This window comes from Microcebus murinus, chromosome 9 (genome assembly GCF_040939455.1).
Source record: "Microcebus murinus isolate Inina chromosome 9, M.murinus_Inina_mat1.0, whole genome shotgun sequence".
Classification (NCBI taxonomy): domain Eukaryota; kingdom Metazoa; phylum Chordata; class Mammalia; order Primates; family Cheirogaleidae; genus Microcebus; species Microcebus murinus.
The window spans coordinates 37,784,317-37,802,344 of NC_134112.1; the positions used below are offsets into that span (position 1 = coordinate 37,784,317).

Genomic DNA, 18,028 nt, shown 5'->3' on the forward strand with positions numbered 1-18,028 from the left:
GGGTAAGGAAATGTATAAATCTGAAGGTAAGATTTAAGACAATATGCCAAATATACAGAAAAAAATATAAAAGTAGACTGGCCTAAGATGAGGTGGTAATGATGAAAGGGATGCTAAAGAAGCAAGTTGATAGTACTTGGTCAGTGATTGGGATTAGTTTGGTGAGGCGAAGAGATTCATTAAGTTTTAGGTGTTTGATTTTAGATAATGGATGTGTAGAATGATCATTTACATTACTATGAACTGATTGAACTGTTCTCCCCAACCCCAAATCATATATTGAAGCCTTATCTCCCAGTGTGGCTGTATTTGGAGCAAGGAAGTAATTAAGGTTAAATGAGATCATAAGGGTAGAGCTCAGATCCAATAGGATTAGTGTCCTTATATGAGAAGTCACCAGATCTCTCCCTCTCACTCTCTCCCTCTCTGTTTGTCTCTGCCATGTGAGAACATAGCAAGAAAGTAGTGGCTGTCTGTAAGCTAGGAAGAGAGCCCTCACCAAAAACTGAATTGGTTGGAACCTTGATCTTGGACTTCCCAGTGTCCAGAATGGTAAATAAATTTCTGTTGTTTAAACCTCCAGTCTGTGGTATTTCGGTGTGGCAGCCCAAGTGGACTAAGACATACACACAACATATAGGAAGAAGAAGTTGTTTTGGTAGGGAATGATGATGCATTCAGTTTGGATACCTAGAAACTGAGGTGACTATGGAATAACCATGCAGATCTCAGGAAGGAGGTTTAACTGAAAGATATAATTCTTAGGGTCATCAGTGAGGGGATGGAATTATTCAGGGAGAACACCTAGATTTAGAGGAAAGTGGACAAAAATAATTGACAAACTTTAACAGTTTAAAAGATTAAAAGAGAAAATTAAGTCATAGAAGATGGTATCAAAGATCCATATCTTTGGTATAATTAAGTGAATAGGACTCCATTTTGATGAAAAATATGTATTAATGATAGAATACACCTTGTACTTCAAATTGGTGTGGGCTTGTCTAGCACTGGAAGTCACAGACACCAGCAACACGGTGCAGGATGGTAGGGGAATTTCCTGCTGTTTCAGTGACTGACATTTTCCCTTCAATATACCAATTCCTCATAGTCACACCTTCCACTCTTTGCAATGGAGTGATCTATTGATAAAATATTTCTATTCAAAACAAAGAAGCCCATTCCATCAATAAAACATTTATCAAGTGGAATTTAACAGGGAAGCAAGTTGAATCAAATCCTGTTACACATGAGTGTCTAATACATTTCTTAACATTGTCAGTCATTTGTGTATTATGGGACCAGGCCTATTAATACCAAAGAATTGGTTGTTGGTGGCATTTACTTAGTTTTATGGAAGGCACCAGCATTGATGAATATAAAAATAAATAAAGCATAGTTCTTATTGCTGAGATTATTGATGACTAATGGGGGAAAGAGACACGTAAGAATCAATGGCATGAAGGGCAAAGTTCTGTGGGAGAAACCCAGATGGATGAAATGGATCGGGTGGGTGAATGGGACTGAAGAGAGGTACACTAGCTTGAGCTGCCATAACAGAATACCACACACTGGGTGGCTTAAACAACATAAATTTATTTTCTTACAGTTCTGAATGCTGGAAGTTCAAGATCAATGTGCTGATAGGGTTGGTTTCTGGTGAGACCTCTCTTCCTGGCTTGCAGATGACTGCCTTCTCACAGGGTTTTGCCTCTGTATGTGTGCTCTCCTGGTATCTTTTCCTCTTCTTACAAAGACACAAATCCTATTGGATTATGGTGCCACTCTTACAATTTCACATAATCTTAATTACCTCTTTAAAGACTCTATTTCTGAATACAATCATATTTAGGGCTAGGGCTTTAACGTGCGAATTTGGGTGATGGGAAACGGGGGCAAAACTCAGGCCATACCAGAAAGGTTTGCTGAAGAGATGACATTAAAGCTAGTTCTTTAATTTGCAGAGTCCAATCCAAGTGGTATTTCTATCATATGTTCTTATTCACAGCGCTTTGGTTTTATAATAGTTTGATCTGTTTTTCATGTATTTATTTACGGTTGAAACAGAGATTTTAAATGAATTTACTACACAAGCAGTGGTTCTCACAAGGTCTGACAAAAGTGTAATTAAGGAGGAGGATGATAAAAATACCAAACAGAGAGAGAGGCATGTTAAGCCAACGAACAGAAACACCTTTAGTGATTAATAATCATTGTTAAAATCTAATGACAAGTAATACCTCCCATTTGTTTTCCAGGAGATGAACATATTTATTCCTCAGATTTTTTTTTTAGAAAGATCACCTGAATATCATATAATGCAATTTAAATTTAAATTAATTTGCATATAATGCAAATAAATTAATTTATTGAATCCTCTGGCTTATATTCTAGAAAAATGCGTTCATGTTGTATAATGAAGAAAGCATCATTTAAGTTGAGTTCAAAAAAACTTATGCTTGGAGGTGACCATTTCAAACTTACAGTCTATAAATCCCTGAGAATTGGTTATCCAATATCTGTTCAAATCCTAAAATGATAAGAAATTCATTATTTAACAAGCCCTTTCCCTTTTCTTAGTGCTTTCTTAATAGCACTCATTTTATTTAATAACATTCAATGATTGCCTTCATAAAGTTCTTGCACATTTCAGATTAGCTTTCTTTATGCCTTTGTATTCTGTAATATCAGCTGTTAATATGAATGGGTTATCTTCCAAGATATCATTATTGATTCCCAGAATAGAGGAAAACTGTCCTGATTTTAATATTGTTCATGTCACCTTACTGAACTCTGATTTACACTATTTTTTTTTTTTTTTTTTTGAGACAGAGTCTCACTTTGTTGTCCAGGCTAGAGTGAGTGCCGTGGCGTCAGCCTAGCTCACAGCAACCTCAAACTCCTGGGCTCGAGTGATCCTTCTGCCTCAGCCTCCCGAGTAGCTGGGACTACAGGCATGCGCCACTATGCCCGGCTAATTTTTTTTTTTTATATATATATCAGTTGGCCAATTAATTTCTTTCTGTTTATAGTAGAGACGGGGTCTCGCTCTTGCTCAGGCTGGTTTTGAACTCCTGACCTTGAGCAATCCTCCCGCCTCAGCCTCCCAGAGTGCTAGGATTACAGGCGTGAGCCACAGCGCCCGGCCCTACACTATTTTTTTATAGTGGATTCTCTTTCTTGATTTTATCAGCAGACAATATTTTTTGCAGATAGTAAATTTTTTCTCCTATTCTTTTTTATTTTATTATCTTAATATTAAGTGAGATTTAGTCTACAAATCTATAAAATTAGTCTATAAATCTTATAATGTGCCAGCACTAGGCAAACTCTTTTTGCATATCATCTCATTTAATCCTCACAATAGCTATTTACAGTAACTGTTATTATTTTCATTATATAGGTGTTTAAACAGAAGCATAGATGAGTTAGGTAATCTGTTACAGTTTTAAATTACAGAAGAGAGATTTGAGCCTGAGTGATCTAACCACAGAGCCCAGGCTCTCAAATTTATCCTTTCAGTGTAATGAAGTACAAAGCCCATAGGGATGGGAGAGCTTTTTTCTTAATGGGTTTAAAGAAAATTCTTCTCATGTTTTACCATTGACTATGACATCATTGTAGTTTCTGCTAAATACTCTTCATCCAATTAAGAGATTGTCCTTTCATTTGCTACTTTTTCAGAATTCTCTTTAGTTTTAAATCAGGAGTGGGTTTTAAATAATATAATTATTTGTAATATGATAATATAATGCTTTTTTAACATCATTTATTACTTGCCATAATTTCAGTTAACAAAATTTCCTTAGACTAAATTTTTCAGAATATTTTAAATCACGAATTGATACATCAAATTATACTTTGGAATTATTTTATATTATTTTCTTCATCAATATTTCTATGTATAATAATTATATCATGCAGTTAACAGAGATACAAGTCTAATCCTCATGTATTATTCCATAATTGCAATGCTGCATTTGGTTTGCAGTGTTTCATTTAAATTTTTTATATAACTTCATAAATAATATTAACTATAGGATTTTGCCACTCTGATCAGATGTTTGCCACTCTGATCAAACATTTGATCAAATGTTTGTAAAACTTTTCATCTCTTTTTGTGCATTCCAACAATTTTTAAAATACTTTTTCCTTAATTATTTAGTTAAATTTTTCTATTAGATCATCTGTCCTACCATCATTTTGGGGAGTAATTTTAGATTGTTTTTCTATTTCTATCGACTTTTCTACCTCTTCTTCAGTCAATTTAATTATTTATACAGAAGTATTAAAATTTTATGTGTCAAATAAATATATCTTAAATCTTTATTTATAGCTTCTGCTTACAAGGATCTTTCAACTTCTAAGTTATGTGTATGGACTATTAAATTATCTTTCAGAATATTTATTTTATTTCTTACATTTAGATTTTAATCCATCTGAAATTTGTTACTTTATGATGGGAGGCAGACACTCAACAGTTTTTCTTCCAGATAAATAGCAGTTATGTTGTATCATTTATAAAATAAATCACATTGAATTTAAATATCATTTTTTATTTATGAAATTCCTTTATCTAGTGAGAGGTATTTCTGAGCTTTCTGTTATATTTTTATTGTCTAAAAGTCTTTTTTCTATGCAAATAATACATTTTTGTTTTGATTAGCAAGGCTTTATAGTACATTTTAATATCTGTGAGCAAATGTCTCTTCGTGATTCTATTTTTTAATTTTTTAGATATCTCTTATATTAATAGCTCCTGTCTTCTCCTTTCCAGGCAAAATTACTTACTCACTCTTCTGTGTTCCTGTAGACTTTATTTCATAGTTGTCATAGTTGTCACTTCACAGTGTCAGAGATTATCATAATGAGTTGATCACATGTCTATATCCTTGACAATACTCTGGAGTTGCTTAGGGATAAGGCTGTGCTTTCCTTTGCTTTTAGGCTAATGTGTATTCAGTGATTAAAAAATGTTTGTTGGTTATTTTAAATATTAATAAAATTACTAATTGTTGTTTCTTAACTTTAATGCTATTTAACATTATCTGTTAACTTGTGTGTCCAAATAGATGGAAAGCATGACAGTGTCATGACTTCTTATTACTGCGTGGCTCCTAGTATAGTGTTAGACATAATGCAGACACTAAGTAAAGGAATAAATTACTCAATGCCAAATATTGTGTGTGGAATAGAATATTAATAAATGCTATTGACTAACATTTCTATTTATTTTTTGGTTCTTTAGATATAAATTTTCAGCCACCATCAACAGAGCATTCACTAATTGGTACAAGCTTTACCCACAATCATGCTACTATTATCAAACAGTTCTCGAACACAACCAACATCTCCAGCTTGTCACTGAAATCAGTTACAACTCAAATGGATAATTCAAAGAAGGCTATTTCCTATCAGATACCAGGTTTTGAACATGTGGATCATACTCTCAGTACAAATCTCAGTCTGGATGCGATGGGATTTCCTATGAAGAACAGTAATTCTTTAAGCACTAACACAAACAGCTCCCATGGCGAAGTGAAGGATGTTGTCCAGAGCACCATCCAAACAAAGACAGGAGAATATAATTATCAAAATAACAGGTCTTCCCAAGGTTACATACAGTATAAAGATGAGTTTGCATCGTTGGTTACTAAAACAGTCACTATTTTGCCAGAAAAGTTTGCATCAACCAAAATATCACCTTGTGCTGAATCATCTTGTTTTTTTGGTGTTTCCTGCATGCCAACCTCAGAGGGTCACTTCAAATGTGGACGGTGCCCCTTTGGGTATTATGGAGATGGTATCAATTGCAGAGGTAGTATGACACTCTTCAGAAGATACACACAAAACTATCTGGTTCAAGTTTAAGAATTTCGAAGATATGCTTTTCTATTTACTAATTTCTATTTATCTCAATTCACTCATTTCCGTTATTTAATTTATTTTACTTGTGTATACTGTAATCTCATCCCATTTTGGAAAATACAAAAGTGGGTTTTCTGAGTTTTTTTTTAAAATAATTGTATAGTATTATAACTATAGAATGTATATTATAAATACATTCCAGTACCTACTGTGTTCAGGGTCTGTAAAAACATTCTATATCAATTATGTCATGTAATCCACATGAACTCCACATATTGGGTATTATTTTTCCTACCTTACAGATGAGAAAGCAGAGCTTTGGTGGGCTAACTGACATTCCTGGCATTAAGCAGCTAAGGAGATAAAACAAAGATGTGATTATACTTGTGATTAATATTGTTGTCTGGGTTCTTTTCAGCTCACAGTGGGCATTTAGCAATTCAAATTACTAATTCTGCCATCTACTCTTATTTGCATAAACTTGGTTCTCTGTAGCTCCTCCAACTTTTTTGAGATTAAAACAAGTTGTATATTACTTTAAGTTTTAAAAGTATTGTTTCTATCTTTTCACAATTATTAGCATTGTTTTCTCTGATGCAAATCCTATATTTGGCTGTGATAACATAGAAGCTGTTTTTGTATTATTGTTTTGTTATTGTTGTTTTGTTTGTGTTTTGGTTTATTTGAGACCAAACTTAAGCAAGAGCACTATGGGCGTATTCCAGTATTCTCAGTATAACCTAGATGAAAAAAGAAAAATTTCTTTTTTTCTGTAGAAATAATAATAATAATAACTGTCAACATTTACATGTTTATATTATAAAACTCCTTATTATTAGCAAGTAAAACAAAACAACTCCATGCATTTTCATTACCTCAGGAAGTGTTAAATGCCAAATAGAATATATCAGGTAGTTAGAGAAACTTAAAGAAAACAAACTTCTTAGCTTATAATGTATTCTTAGCTTCTTGCTCTTTAAAATTCTGATTATCTCTGTCATTCACCAACATTTATCTGATTGGTATCTAAAATTTCATTGCCCTCTGAAAAAAGACTATAATCCCATATATAGGTAGCAGCTATTTCCAACATCAAGTTCTGCTATGGAATTGTCACATATGTACTTCTTTCTTACCCTATTAATCATTTTAATCAGTCATTCTAGCCGGAAAACAACACAATTTTATGTGTACATATAGTGGTGGTTGTTTAATAACAGTATCAAAATGTTCACATTTCAGAGAATTTTACTTTTATTATAACAGTCTATGGGCAACATGTATATACTGTATCAACAATTCTGACCATTTTTCTTGATTTTTGCAGCCATTTGTAGACACCCATGTGGAAAAAATGGGGAGTGTGTTGCCCCAAACATATGCAAATGTAAACCTGGTTACATTGGTTCTAACTGCCAGACTGGTAGGTACATCATTCATTAGTTTATATAATGAATTTTATTTGGTAATTGATATTTCTAAAACCTGGGCTTTATTTTATACAGCTGTATGTCACCCTGATTGCAAAAACCATGGAAGATGTATTAAGCCTAACATTTGTGAATGTCCTCCAGGACGTGGTGGAGCAACCTGTGATGAAGGTGACAATGCAAATTAAAGATCAACTACCAGGGCTAAAATATGACATTATTTTCTTTAAAATAATTTTACAGTATAATTCAGATTTACTCTGTATATACTAATATATATATTTATTAATGCTGATGCAGGAGTCTGTTTTTAATACTTATTATTAACAAAAATAATTTGAAGATTTAAAAAACTTAGATTTCTGAAATCAGAGATCTGAAGAGCAATAGCTTATTTGTTGTTAGTAAAATTATCTTCCAAAATCATTTTTTTGAGAGTTAGTTACCAGGTACCATATCTCTACAAGTATTCAAGCAAAAGACATTTAATTATCGAATGAATTATCAAACATGGTTCCAAGGAAGTGTTAAATGCCAAATAATTAGAAGGTATAAGGTAGTAAGAAGAAACCTAAAAAGTGATTTTTAAAAATACATCAAAAGCCATATAATTGCATTGCTTTTATTGAAATTCTTTTTAAGTGGTGAATTTATGAAATTGCATTTCCTAAAGTGGGTGATATTTTAAAGAAATAAATTTGTTGTTTATTTTTAAAATAGTATTTTAAAAGAATATATTTTCATAGATGTTACATATTAATATAATTATAAATAAACTGAGAGCCGTATTAAATGCTTTCATGACTAAGCAAGCTACAATTAACACATTAAATTTATGTTGAACTAACAGAAGTATTCAGTATTAATTGCATATGAAAATAATTATGCAAATATAGAAATATTCTATTTATAGGACAGGAATATATATGTTCAAGTCTCACTTTGCAATAGAAGCCTAAGGTGATTGATATATTTTGTTCCAGTTAACCAAAAGTCTTATAAACCAAAACATGCTGATGATTTGTTGGTGTTTTCAGAATGTGAATTCATATAATCTATCTCACAGAACTAAATTTCATCATAAAAGAGAGTTGAGTTCATTATAAATTGCTCTTAGAACAAGGTTTTGTTGTGTCTGTGTTTCATAAATATAAACTGACTTTTTAAAAATTAATAACTGATTTAATAACATAATCTATGTCTGCAGAACATTGTAACCCACCTTGTCAACATGGCGGCACCTGCTTGGCTGGCAATCTCTGCACTTGTCCGTACGGTTTTGTAGGACCAAGGTGTGAAACAAGTAAGCAGAGCTCTCCTGCAGTCTGACACAATGAAATTGCTCCCTTGAATAGTCGATGGCTTTGATGCTATATGCAAAGAACCCAAACCCTAAGTAAAGAACACACATTCATGAGTTATGATAATGGTACCATCTTGCATAGCACTGAGAGCAGCCATGGCGGCCAGTACTAACATAAAGAAGTTTGTTCCCTGAAATAACTATTCCCTTGACACTATCCATGAACTTTCTTTGAGATAATAGGAATTCAGATTTGTTAAATTGCATATAAATTGCTCATTTATGTCTATGATTGCTTTTATCAGTAACTAATAATTTTCCCAAACAGCCAAATCTTGTTTACCATTCAGCTCAATGGTTTTCTGCTTTCCCTATTTCTATTAGCCAAAAAATAATTGAATGTGATCAAAAAGCATTTAAAGCCAAAGTATAAATTATGTTTTATCTTTCTTTCTGATCTTAATCATTAGCAGATGTGATTGGCAGTTATGAGCTAGCTAAGTAATAGCAAACAATATGACCATTCCAGCCTAATTTACTTTTCTTTTATGTTTATCCTATGATAGTGGTTTGTAACAGGCACTGTGAAAATGGAGGTGCATGTCTTACACCTGATGTTTGCCAGTGCAAGCCTGGCTGGTACGGACCCACCTGTGGTACAGGTAAAATCAGAAATATTTTAAATGAACATGTCAATTAATGGAAATTTAAAATGTGCCAATGTCTTGCACCTAAGGAACACTTGCACCTAAGAAACATAAAACTGATGAAACAAAACAGGTAAGAAGTTGTTATTTCAGACAGACTTAAAACTCTTTTATCTTCATTCTTTTTCTTTTTATATTGGGCCATACAGTATCTTAGAGTTTTCCTGTTATCCTATTTGATACTTTTTGTGTGTGTGCCTTTATGTTTTCCTCATCCACCAGTCTTATGGTGGAGAAAAAAATATCTGTGTTGTATCTTTTATGTTTAGTTTTAAGTTTTTGATCACAATACAGACAGACATTCTATTTCATTAAATATCTAAGCAATTATGAGTCAAGTGGACACCCATCATGCTATTCCAGTAATTTATCACAGTATCAGGCTTGCTTCTTTGGCAGCAATGTTTGCAATTATCTATGTTTAATCTAATCCATTATGATATAATGATTTTTCTCAATGAAAATTTAATTCAGCGTTTATAGCTTCTTAACTGTGTATGGATCATGATGCAAAGGGAAACAAAGATCAATTTGATTTTTGCCCTGATTTTAAATAGCATATTGTTAGTGATGGGGGACATGGGACGTAATTATTAAAAAAAGATGATGATACAAATTGGGCTATGATAAGTAACATAATTGAAGCACAGTTTCTCAGAAGCAGAGAAGACAGAAATTAATTCTGGCAAGTGAAGTTGGGAAGAGCACAGGATTGGTAGAAGACCTGGGTGAATGGGTAAAATCTAAGGTAACAAATGGAATTGGGGGTAGCTTTCAAAGCAAAACAAAAGTAAAGGAACAAATACGAAGAATGTTTTTGAGTGTGCAAGGACTTGAGGGCACTGTGCCAGTTTTAATTGGGAAGGAGATAAAGAGGTGTGCGTGAACACATGTAGTTGAGGAGATTACAAACCATCTTGTTAGCACTGTTGAACTGTTTTCTCTTAACTTGTAATCATTTCTTTCAACTTACTGAAGGCATCCTGAATTCTAATCATAGCCTCCACACTCTCAGCTTAGTATTATTTGTAAACTTAATGAACACACTTTCAAAGCAATTATCCAGTTATTTCATTCCTCTTATGTTTGGCAAAGTCTAATTAATTATACGTTATGGGTTTTACTTGCAGTAAAAATAAAATATTTCATTATGTGCCATTTTGTATGTCTGTGCAGCTTTCATTTTTTAAATAATAAAACTTTTATGGTCTCTTTCCCTCCTGCTGTTCATTAGCTTTGTGTGACCCCGTTTGCCTCAATGGTGGTTCCTGTAATAAGCCAAACATTTGCCTCTGTCCAAGTGGATTCTTTGGTGCACAGTGTCAGAATGGTAATTATTCTTCCTTTGTGAGTAAAAAGGGCAAATGCAAAGTTAAACATCCACTGAGCTCTGAGTAAACACGAGACAAGTTTCAAAGGGGAAGATGCTATTTATTTTTTCCTCAATTCTTGTGATGTTGCATATATGCCCATCAAATGACCAGTCCAGACAAATATATCAGGGTTATTATGTAAAATGGTTATGTTTATTCAATATACATTAGGCTCACAACCTTGGTGCTTATCTATGCAGTTTTGTAGGATTGAGGTATGAAAAATATAAACAAAATTCTCTTGCAGTCTATTGTAATGAAATGGTATCATTTTTTTTTTGCTTCTTAGTAAAAATATTACATTTATGGTGAATCTACTGTCCACTACTATACCATGATCTCTCTTCACTTTAGTTTCATTTAATATTTATGAAGAGTCACCTATGCATAGCACTATGAGAGATGAGATAGGGACATAAAGATGCATCATTTTCCCCTTTCACAGCCCATTATGTTAACATCTTTCTTCATATAGTTAATGTTATGGGTTTTTTTCAGAATAATGGGAGTCTTCAGGGTGGGAGTGTAGGTATAAATTAATGCCAATAAACAAAATTCAAAGTGCATTCTCTGCATCTTCATATTATTCTAATTTATACAAAATGTAGGTAGATTTTTTAGTATAGAACATGTCAGAATATTTCCATAATTTAATTCCTAAAATTCGTATTTTCCTTGGCATGATACACTGATTTGCAATTCTATTTCTTTTATTTGGATGTTGGCTAGGATTCTTAGGATGAAACTGAAGTGGAGAAGAAATCATCACTCTAACACAGGCTGTATCGGCATAGGGAATGAGTTCCTCTAATTCAGACTTTCTTTGAGGAAGCAGTTTTCAAAATGGAAAGAAGTAAAGACTAAGTTAAGACAAATCTTAAAACTAGACGATTATGGCTAAAGCAATGCTGAAGAGGTATAGGTGTAATTTTGAGTGGAGAATATAAGCAGGGAAATGAAAAGGTTACGTTTGATATGCTAGGTATAGTAGATGTAAGATATAGTAAGAAAAAATTCTTCCCTGAAAAAAAAATATATATATATATATATGCCAACTGGGTACTGGATAAATGAGGGCATCTCTAAATTATTGACTTGAACTAAAAATTATTTATTGAACATATGTCTTGCTTTAAGAGCCAGGAAACATGTTAAACATGTTATTGTGGTAGAAAAAGAGCTGGTTTTGGAATTAGCTAGGCTCTACAACTTCCTAGCTGGCATGGGCTTTGAAGATTTACTTAAAGTCTCCAGGTCTCAGACTTCCTGGCTTTCAAGTATGATCTAGATAGTTGCTGTGAAGTGCAATTCGTATTAGATCATATCCCCTTGGTAACTCAAATGGTAGGATGGGAAGATGGCACACACATAAAAAGTGATTGAATAAAATTAGGCACAATATGGTTTAAAGTAAATATGAGGAACATGTACTGTGTGTGCTATAGAATTTCAAATGAGGAAGACAGAAATTGAGCTAGAAACATCATGAAGGAGTTCAACTACTCTAATAATAAGTAAAAAGCTTAAAATGTATGGCTGAAGAGGTGTTCAAATATACCTTCCAATTTCCTTAATCCCTTGAATTCCACACAGAAGTTGAGCCCCAATTATTTGACTAACTTTGGGGTGTGGTGGGAGAGCTATTAGAGGCCTATAGAATCTCATAAATATATGTGGAGTATGGATTTTTTTCATAAACCTCATCTTCCTAATGTAGAATTATGGGTGGACATGGCCAAGCCTAAGTTTTACATCATCTGTATATATCATTTTAATTATATGTGCTTTTTCTGTGCAAGTGTAGTATTTATCTCTACATTCAAGTCTTCGTGGTTGATTATTAATTAGCAATTTCATAAACAATTTGCAGGGATTTTTTTTTTTAGTTTTACATTTCAAATCATAGGCATTTCCTATGGTGTTTTGTAATGGAAAGAATACATTTTTCTTAATAAGTAGAAATAGTCTTGAATTTATAAAGGACAAGCAACAGAAAATGTAAGAGCATTTTCTTCACTAATAAAAAGTACCAATAAAATGCCAGAGAAAGAATGGTAGCCTCAAGCACCAACCAGAAAAGGCTCAACCTAAAATAAGGGAAACTATGCATTTACTAAGAACATTTAGTTATATTGTTTTTACACTTAAAGTGCTACATTATTTCCATTTAGAATTCCATTTGAAATCAGTGGAATTTTTCTTACAGTGTTGGGAACTACAAAAAGCAGCCATTAAAGATAGATCTAATTCAAACTGGGAGTCGATCTATAGCAGCCCTGTTACCAAAACCAGTTAATTTGAAATTATTTTTAAAATGCAGACTAAAATCCATTTCATTATCATTTAGGGAGAAATTAAATTTAAAAATTTCCAGACACGTTTGACTGTGTATTATTGTTTAAAAGCTGCATTTAATTTCCATATCTGGAAGAAGCATGAAATAAGAATAATCCTCTCATAAAAAAATAATATCAACCTCTGAATTTCATAGAACAGAATCATATATATAGAAGATACTAGTAAAGTATATTTGAAATTATCTAAAAGTATTCCTAGCAAAGCCAAGGATTTATTGTTAAAAATATTTTTATGAGGCATTCCCAGGAATAAGGCACATATAAAGCTCTGCCTTCGTGACCTCAGTAGGTACTCAAAAGTTAATTTAAAAGTATATTTTAAATATGACACATTGATGAGATTTTTCTAATTTCCACAAGAACAGGTACATTCTTCTTTTGAGCTAGGATTTCATTTATTTTCTTGTTTTTTTCCAGATCATTTCACACTTCATTGTATGGTGAAACATAAGTTAAGGTTCCTAATCTATGCACTGTAGTTCCAAAGACTCAATTTGTTATGAACACTTCACCAATACATTTCAAACTGTGCAAACCCACTAGCAGCTTATAGCTATAAGCATTGTATTTTATGATTTGGAAAGGACAGTTTTAAATGACTCGCAGTAGTGATCTTTTATTTAAATAGCCCATTCCTCTGCCTTAAGTCCCCATAAATAACAAGCACATGATGCAATGTATAATATATAATAATTGAATATGTGATATTCACAGATTGCTGCCATGTGTTCTTTTAGCTTTCTGTCACCCTCCCTGCAAGAATGGTGGCCACTGCATGAGAAATAATGTGTGCGTCTGTCGTGAAGGATACACTGGCAAGAGATGCCAAAAAAGTAAGATACCACTAAATGTATTTGCCAACTACAGGGAAAGCAGACACAAAACCATTGCTGTTTAAGGGCTGAACTTTCATGTTTTTACCTTAAGGCATCTGTGATCCTATGTGCGTGAATGGAGGAAAATGTGTGGGACCAAACATTTGCTCTTGTCCTTCTGGTTGGAATGGGAAACGATGCAACACACGTAAGAGGAATACTCTTATTAATAACATGCTAAAGCTTTCATCCTTTATGGGAACATAAAGCGGAATTTAAAAGAACATTTTTCTTGTTTTTGCTTGCATGTTTGTTTTCCATTTTTGCTTAATTATTTCTTCTTTAGGAGATATCGTTTTGAAATAGAAAGAGTAAAAAGCAAAGTCTTCTGAACACATTCTTTCAGGTTAGCAGAAGAGGATATATTAGATTTTTTAGCTTTTTTAATACACTTGCCAGGATAAATAATAGTTCTTAAGTATCTAATCTGAAGTAGGGATCAAGGGAAGGTTTTAAAAAATTACTGGTTCCTTAGCCCCACCTCAAACTAACTAGTTCAGACCTTTCCAAGATGGGGTGCCCATGCCTTTCAATCTGGTTAGTTTTTGAGATGATGACGGCTCTCATCATTCAAATGTTTCATTTTTTTTCCTTTCTATAAATTATTTAAAATTAGCAGCTATTATAGTATTTCCATCAAAGTGAAAAGTGAGAAGCAACGTAAATGTCCAACAACTGGGGAAAAGTTAAATCAAATAATGGGACAGTGTGTAACCTTTAAAAGCACATTTGCCAAGAATATGTAGAGACATTAGAAAATGTTCTTCATAAAATGTTAAGGGAAAATATCCTTTAATCACTAACTTTTTGCTGTTTAACTTTTTTTTCTTAATGAAAAGTTTTGTGGTTTATACTAGGATTTGACCAGTAACTAAAAGTTTTAACTTGTTTATATTTCTGTTGGCAGCTATCTGCTTTCAGAAATGTAAGAATGGTGGTGAATGCATTGCTCCCAACATGTGCCTTTGTCCTTCTGGCTGGGAAGGAGTACAGTGTCAAATACGTAAGCCTGCAGGATTTCTTTCCTATTATGTGTTCTGAATCTGAACCTCTTACAATAAGAAAACTATAGCTTTAGGAGAAATCCATAGGGGAAAAAAATTCTAGCATGATAATCCTTTAAAAACTGGTTTTAGAAATAAAAAGAAAACTTAGTCGATTTTATATCCATCTAAAAGAAGAAAGTATGGTACAATATATTAATATTTTGTGTGGCATAGATACTTTCAAATTATAGTCTGTGGGTTGCCAGTAAAGTTCCCTCAGATGGGCCAAAGAAAGTTTTAACATACGGAAGTTTAAATAGCATTTCATATTATAAGATAAATACATATCACGGAAAGTCTTAGGAAATATGAAAAAGTATAGAAAAATTAATCACTTCGAATTTCACCATCCAGAATTAATTTCTGTTTCTTTTTTAGTATTTTAGTATATTTCCATCCAGTTTTAGCCATTAATTTCTATATAGATGAATTCTTAGGGAATAGGGGAAAATCAAATTCTATGCAATTTTGAAATTTTTATGAAAAATTGAAGTGACATGTTAAAGTAACAAAAATCAAGTTAATAGGAAAAATTTAGAAATCCTCTCAAAATATTTTCAATGATCATTAATTATATAATTTTAAGTCTGGCGACAGCATTGTACACTGAATTACACAGTCATATCATGAGCATTCATTTTTACTAGAGATATTTGTCCTGCATTTCAGTGTCTCACGAACCAAACTGTTGTCTCCATTCATCAGAAATTTTGCATATAATTTTTGTGACTCTTAGATCTCATTTTATTAGTAATTTATAATTGTAATTCATGTATCTTTTATCCCAGAAAAATATATCAAAGTATTATTAAGTGCCAGTATTTACACAAGAAAAATGTGCTCAGAAATTGGTAATTCTGATTGGAAGTCATATGTGATAAAATGGTAGAAAAAAAAGAACTAGCAACCTCAATGTGGGCTGCTCATTCTGGAGTGAGGTCTGTGTGGAGTGAGGACCATGAGAGACAATGGTGAGAAGATGTTAAAAGCACATTAATGTGGAGATAATGCTCCAGTGATTATCTGAAGCTCCAATGAGGATGTCTGAAGCTGTGTACCCTGTTTTGCACTCTGTAGCATTTTTATGTGAATTAGAAAAAAAATCACCCTTCTTCAAAATGCTTTATTTCCAACTATCTATTGAGAAACTGTCAATACAATGATGATTTTTTTTTTAAAACAAGATGTGTTACTGCCATCTGCTGGAAATAAATATTGAAATCTATGTTATCTTTGATATGAATGGTGCTTCTTTAGCTGGGGAGCGTTTGTGCGTTACACAACCCACCCAACTGCATGTAGCAGCCTTAATGAAACATACTCTGTCAATGTTTTATTTAGATCAAAAGCATATTATATTAATCTTGAATTGTGCAAGCTTTCAATATGAATATTGAAGCATGAAAAATAACTGTATTGTATTAACATATAATTTTATAGTATGCTCATTTTCACTCAATATTACTTAAAGACATTTACATGTCCCTTAAAAACATAATTCTAAGCAATATATTAAGTTCCATAATATAAATACTATAATTTCCTTGACCTCTCCCTGTATCTTGAGCACTTTAGTTATCTACTAATTATTATTATAAGTATTTTCTCTATACAGGTAAATGATAGACAATAAATAGATAGATATTGAGATAGATATAGATGTTTTTTAATTGCCTTAAGAGAGATTTCAAGGAAGAAATTTCTAGTAAAGACAATGGGAACATCTTTTAAAAGTTTCCAATCGAGTTGTTCGTATTAAAGTTCCAGTAATATTATAGTACAAAAAAATGTCAATTTTTCTTTATAAACACTATTTTCTGTTACAGATTTGAAATCCCCTCACAAAAAATAAGATATACTTCAAGTACTTTAAAATATAGCCAATGAAATTTTTGTTTCCTTTAATAATATTTTTATAGAATTATAAAAAAAAGTGTTATTTGGGTTTTGGGTGCTTTGTTTTTTGGATGTGTGTGTTCTGAAAGATGGGAGTGCATAGATTAGATCTAGCCATAGATGGTTCATTAGTAGATTCTTGACTACATTAGTGTCTATCACCAAATAGCTTCGGACACTGAAATAGAATATGGCACAAGCATTCCATGTCAAAAGACAGTCATTATAAAAATTTGTGTATTGCAGCAATTTGCAACCAAAAGTGTCTTTATGGAGGCAGATGTGTATTTCCCAATGTGTGTTCTTGCCGCACTGCATATTCTGGAGCCAAATGTGAAAAGAAAATACAGGTATTTTAAATTTTAAAGAGAAATTAAATGCTAGATACTAACATCTGCATATCTCTTAGACTCAGTAATTGACTTTTATTAATGCTTTATTTTCTTTTATCTCCAAAATAAAAAAATATATAAGCATTTATTATTTGCCTCCAAAACTAAAAATAATACCATTTTAGTGTTATTTAACATTATAGAAATATCTTATTATTACAATTTTGATGTGCACTTAAGGAATTTTAATGTATAGATACAACTGTCCAATGTGATGCAGTATTTTATGACATAGGAGGTGATACAGCACATATTCCACAACATGGATTTAAGATATCACTAACTTATATTTTGGCCAAATCTCTCATCCCTCTATCCTCATCCCTCTCAAAAAATTCACCAGTTTTAAATGAATGAATCACTACTTTATTGGCTTGAGGGTGGCCTTCAACATTTTCAGCAGGCCATATGCCACTAACGCCTTGTCTATTCTCATTCATTTTCCTGAAATGAATTCTTTCTCTTCGCTTGCTCCCTATTAAAATCTACTACTGGGAAGGCAATAAAAAACTCTTGACATCATTAGAATTAAGATTTGTTTGTATTTCAGAAATCAAGGAACCAAAGGAAGAATAGAAGCTTTCTTAGAGTTTCTGGAACTGTCCCACACTTGTTAGGGCCCATAAATAGATATAAAATATCTATTTAAAAAGTTCCGACAATTATATTTGTGCATATAAGATTAAACTGCATTTTGTTTGGTCTCTAATTTTTTTTTTTTTTTTTTTGAGACAGAATCTCACTCTGTTGCCAGGGCTAGAGTGCCCTGGCGTCCGCCTCGCTC

General features: G+C 32.5%; 1 protein-coding gene across 1 annotated transcript in view; it reads left to right on the forward strand.

The window, feature by feature from the left end:
• Positions 1–18,028, forward strand: part of VWDE (von Willebrand factor D and EGF domains) — an 85,616-nt gene that overhangs the window by 60,741 nt on the left and 6,847 nt on the right. Inside the window, exons 22-31 of the mRNA XM_076006216.1 lie at positions 2,054–2,196; positions 7,193–7,288; positions 7,371–7,466; positions 8,503–8,598; positions 9,165–9,260; positions 10,540–10,635; positions 13,773–13,868; positions 13,963–14,058; positions 14,818–14,913; positions 17,099–17,202. Of these exons, the coding sequence (XP_075862331.1) occupies positions 2,054–2,196; positions 7,193–7,288; positions 7,371–7,466; positions 8,503–8,598; positions 9,165–9,260; positions 10,540–10,635; positions 13,773–13,868; positions 13,963–14,058; positions 14,818–14,913; positions 17,099–17,202 (1,015 nt within the window). The remainder of the gene's footprint in view (positions 1–2,053; positions 2,197–7,192; positions 7,289–7,370; positions 7,467–8,502; positions 8,599–9,164; positions 9,261–10,539; positions 10,636–13,772; positions 13,869–13,962; positions 14,059–14,817; positions 14,914–17,098; positions 17,203–18,028) is intronic.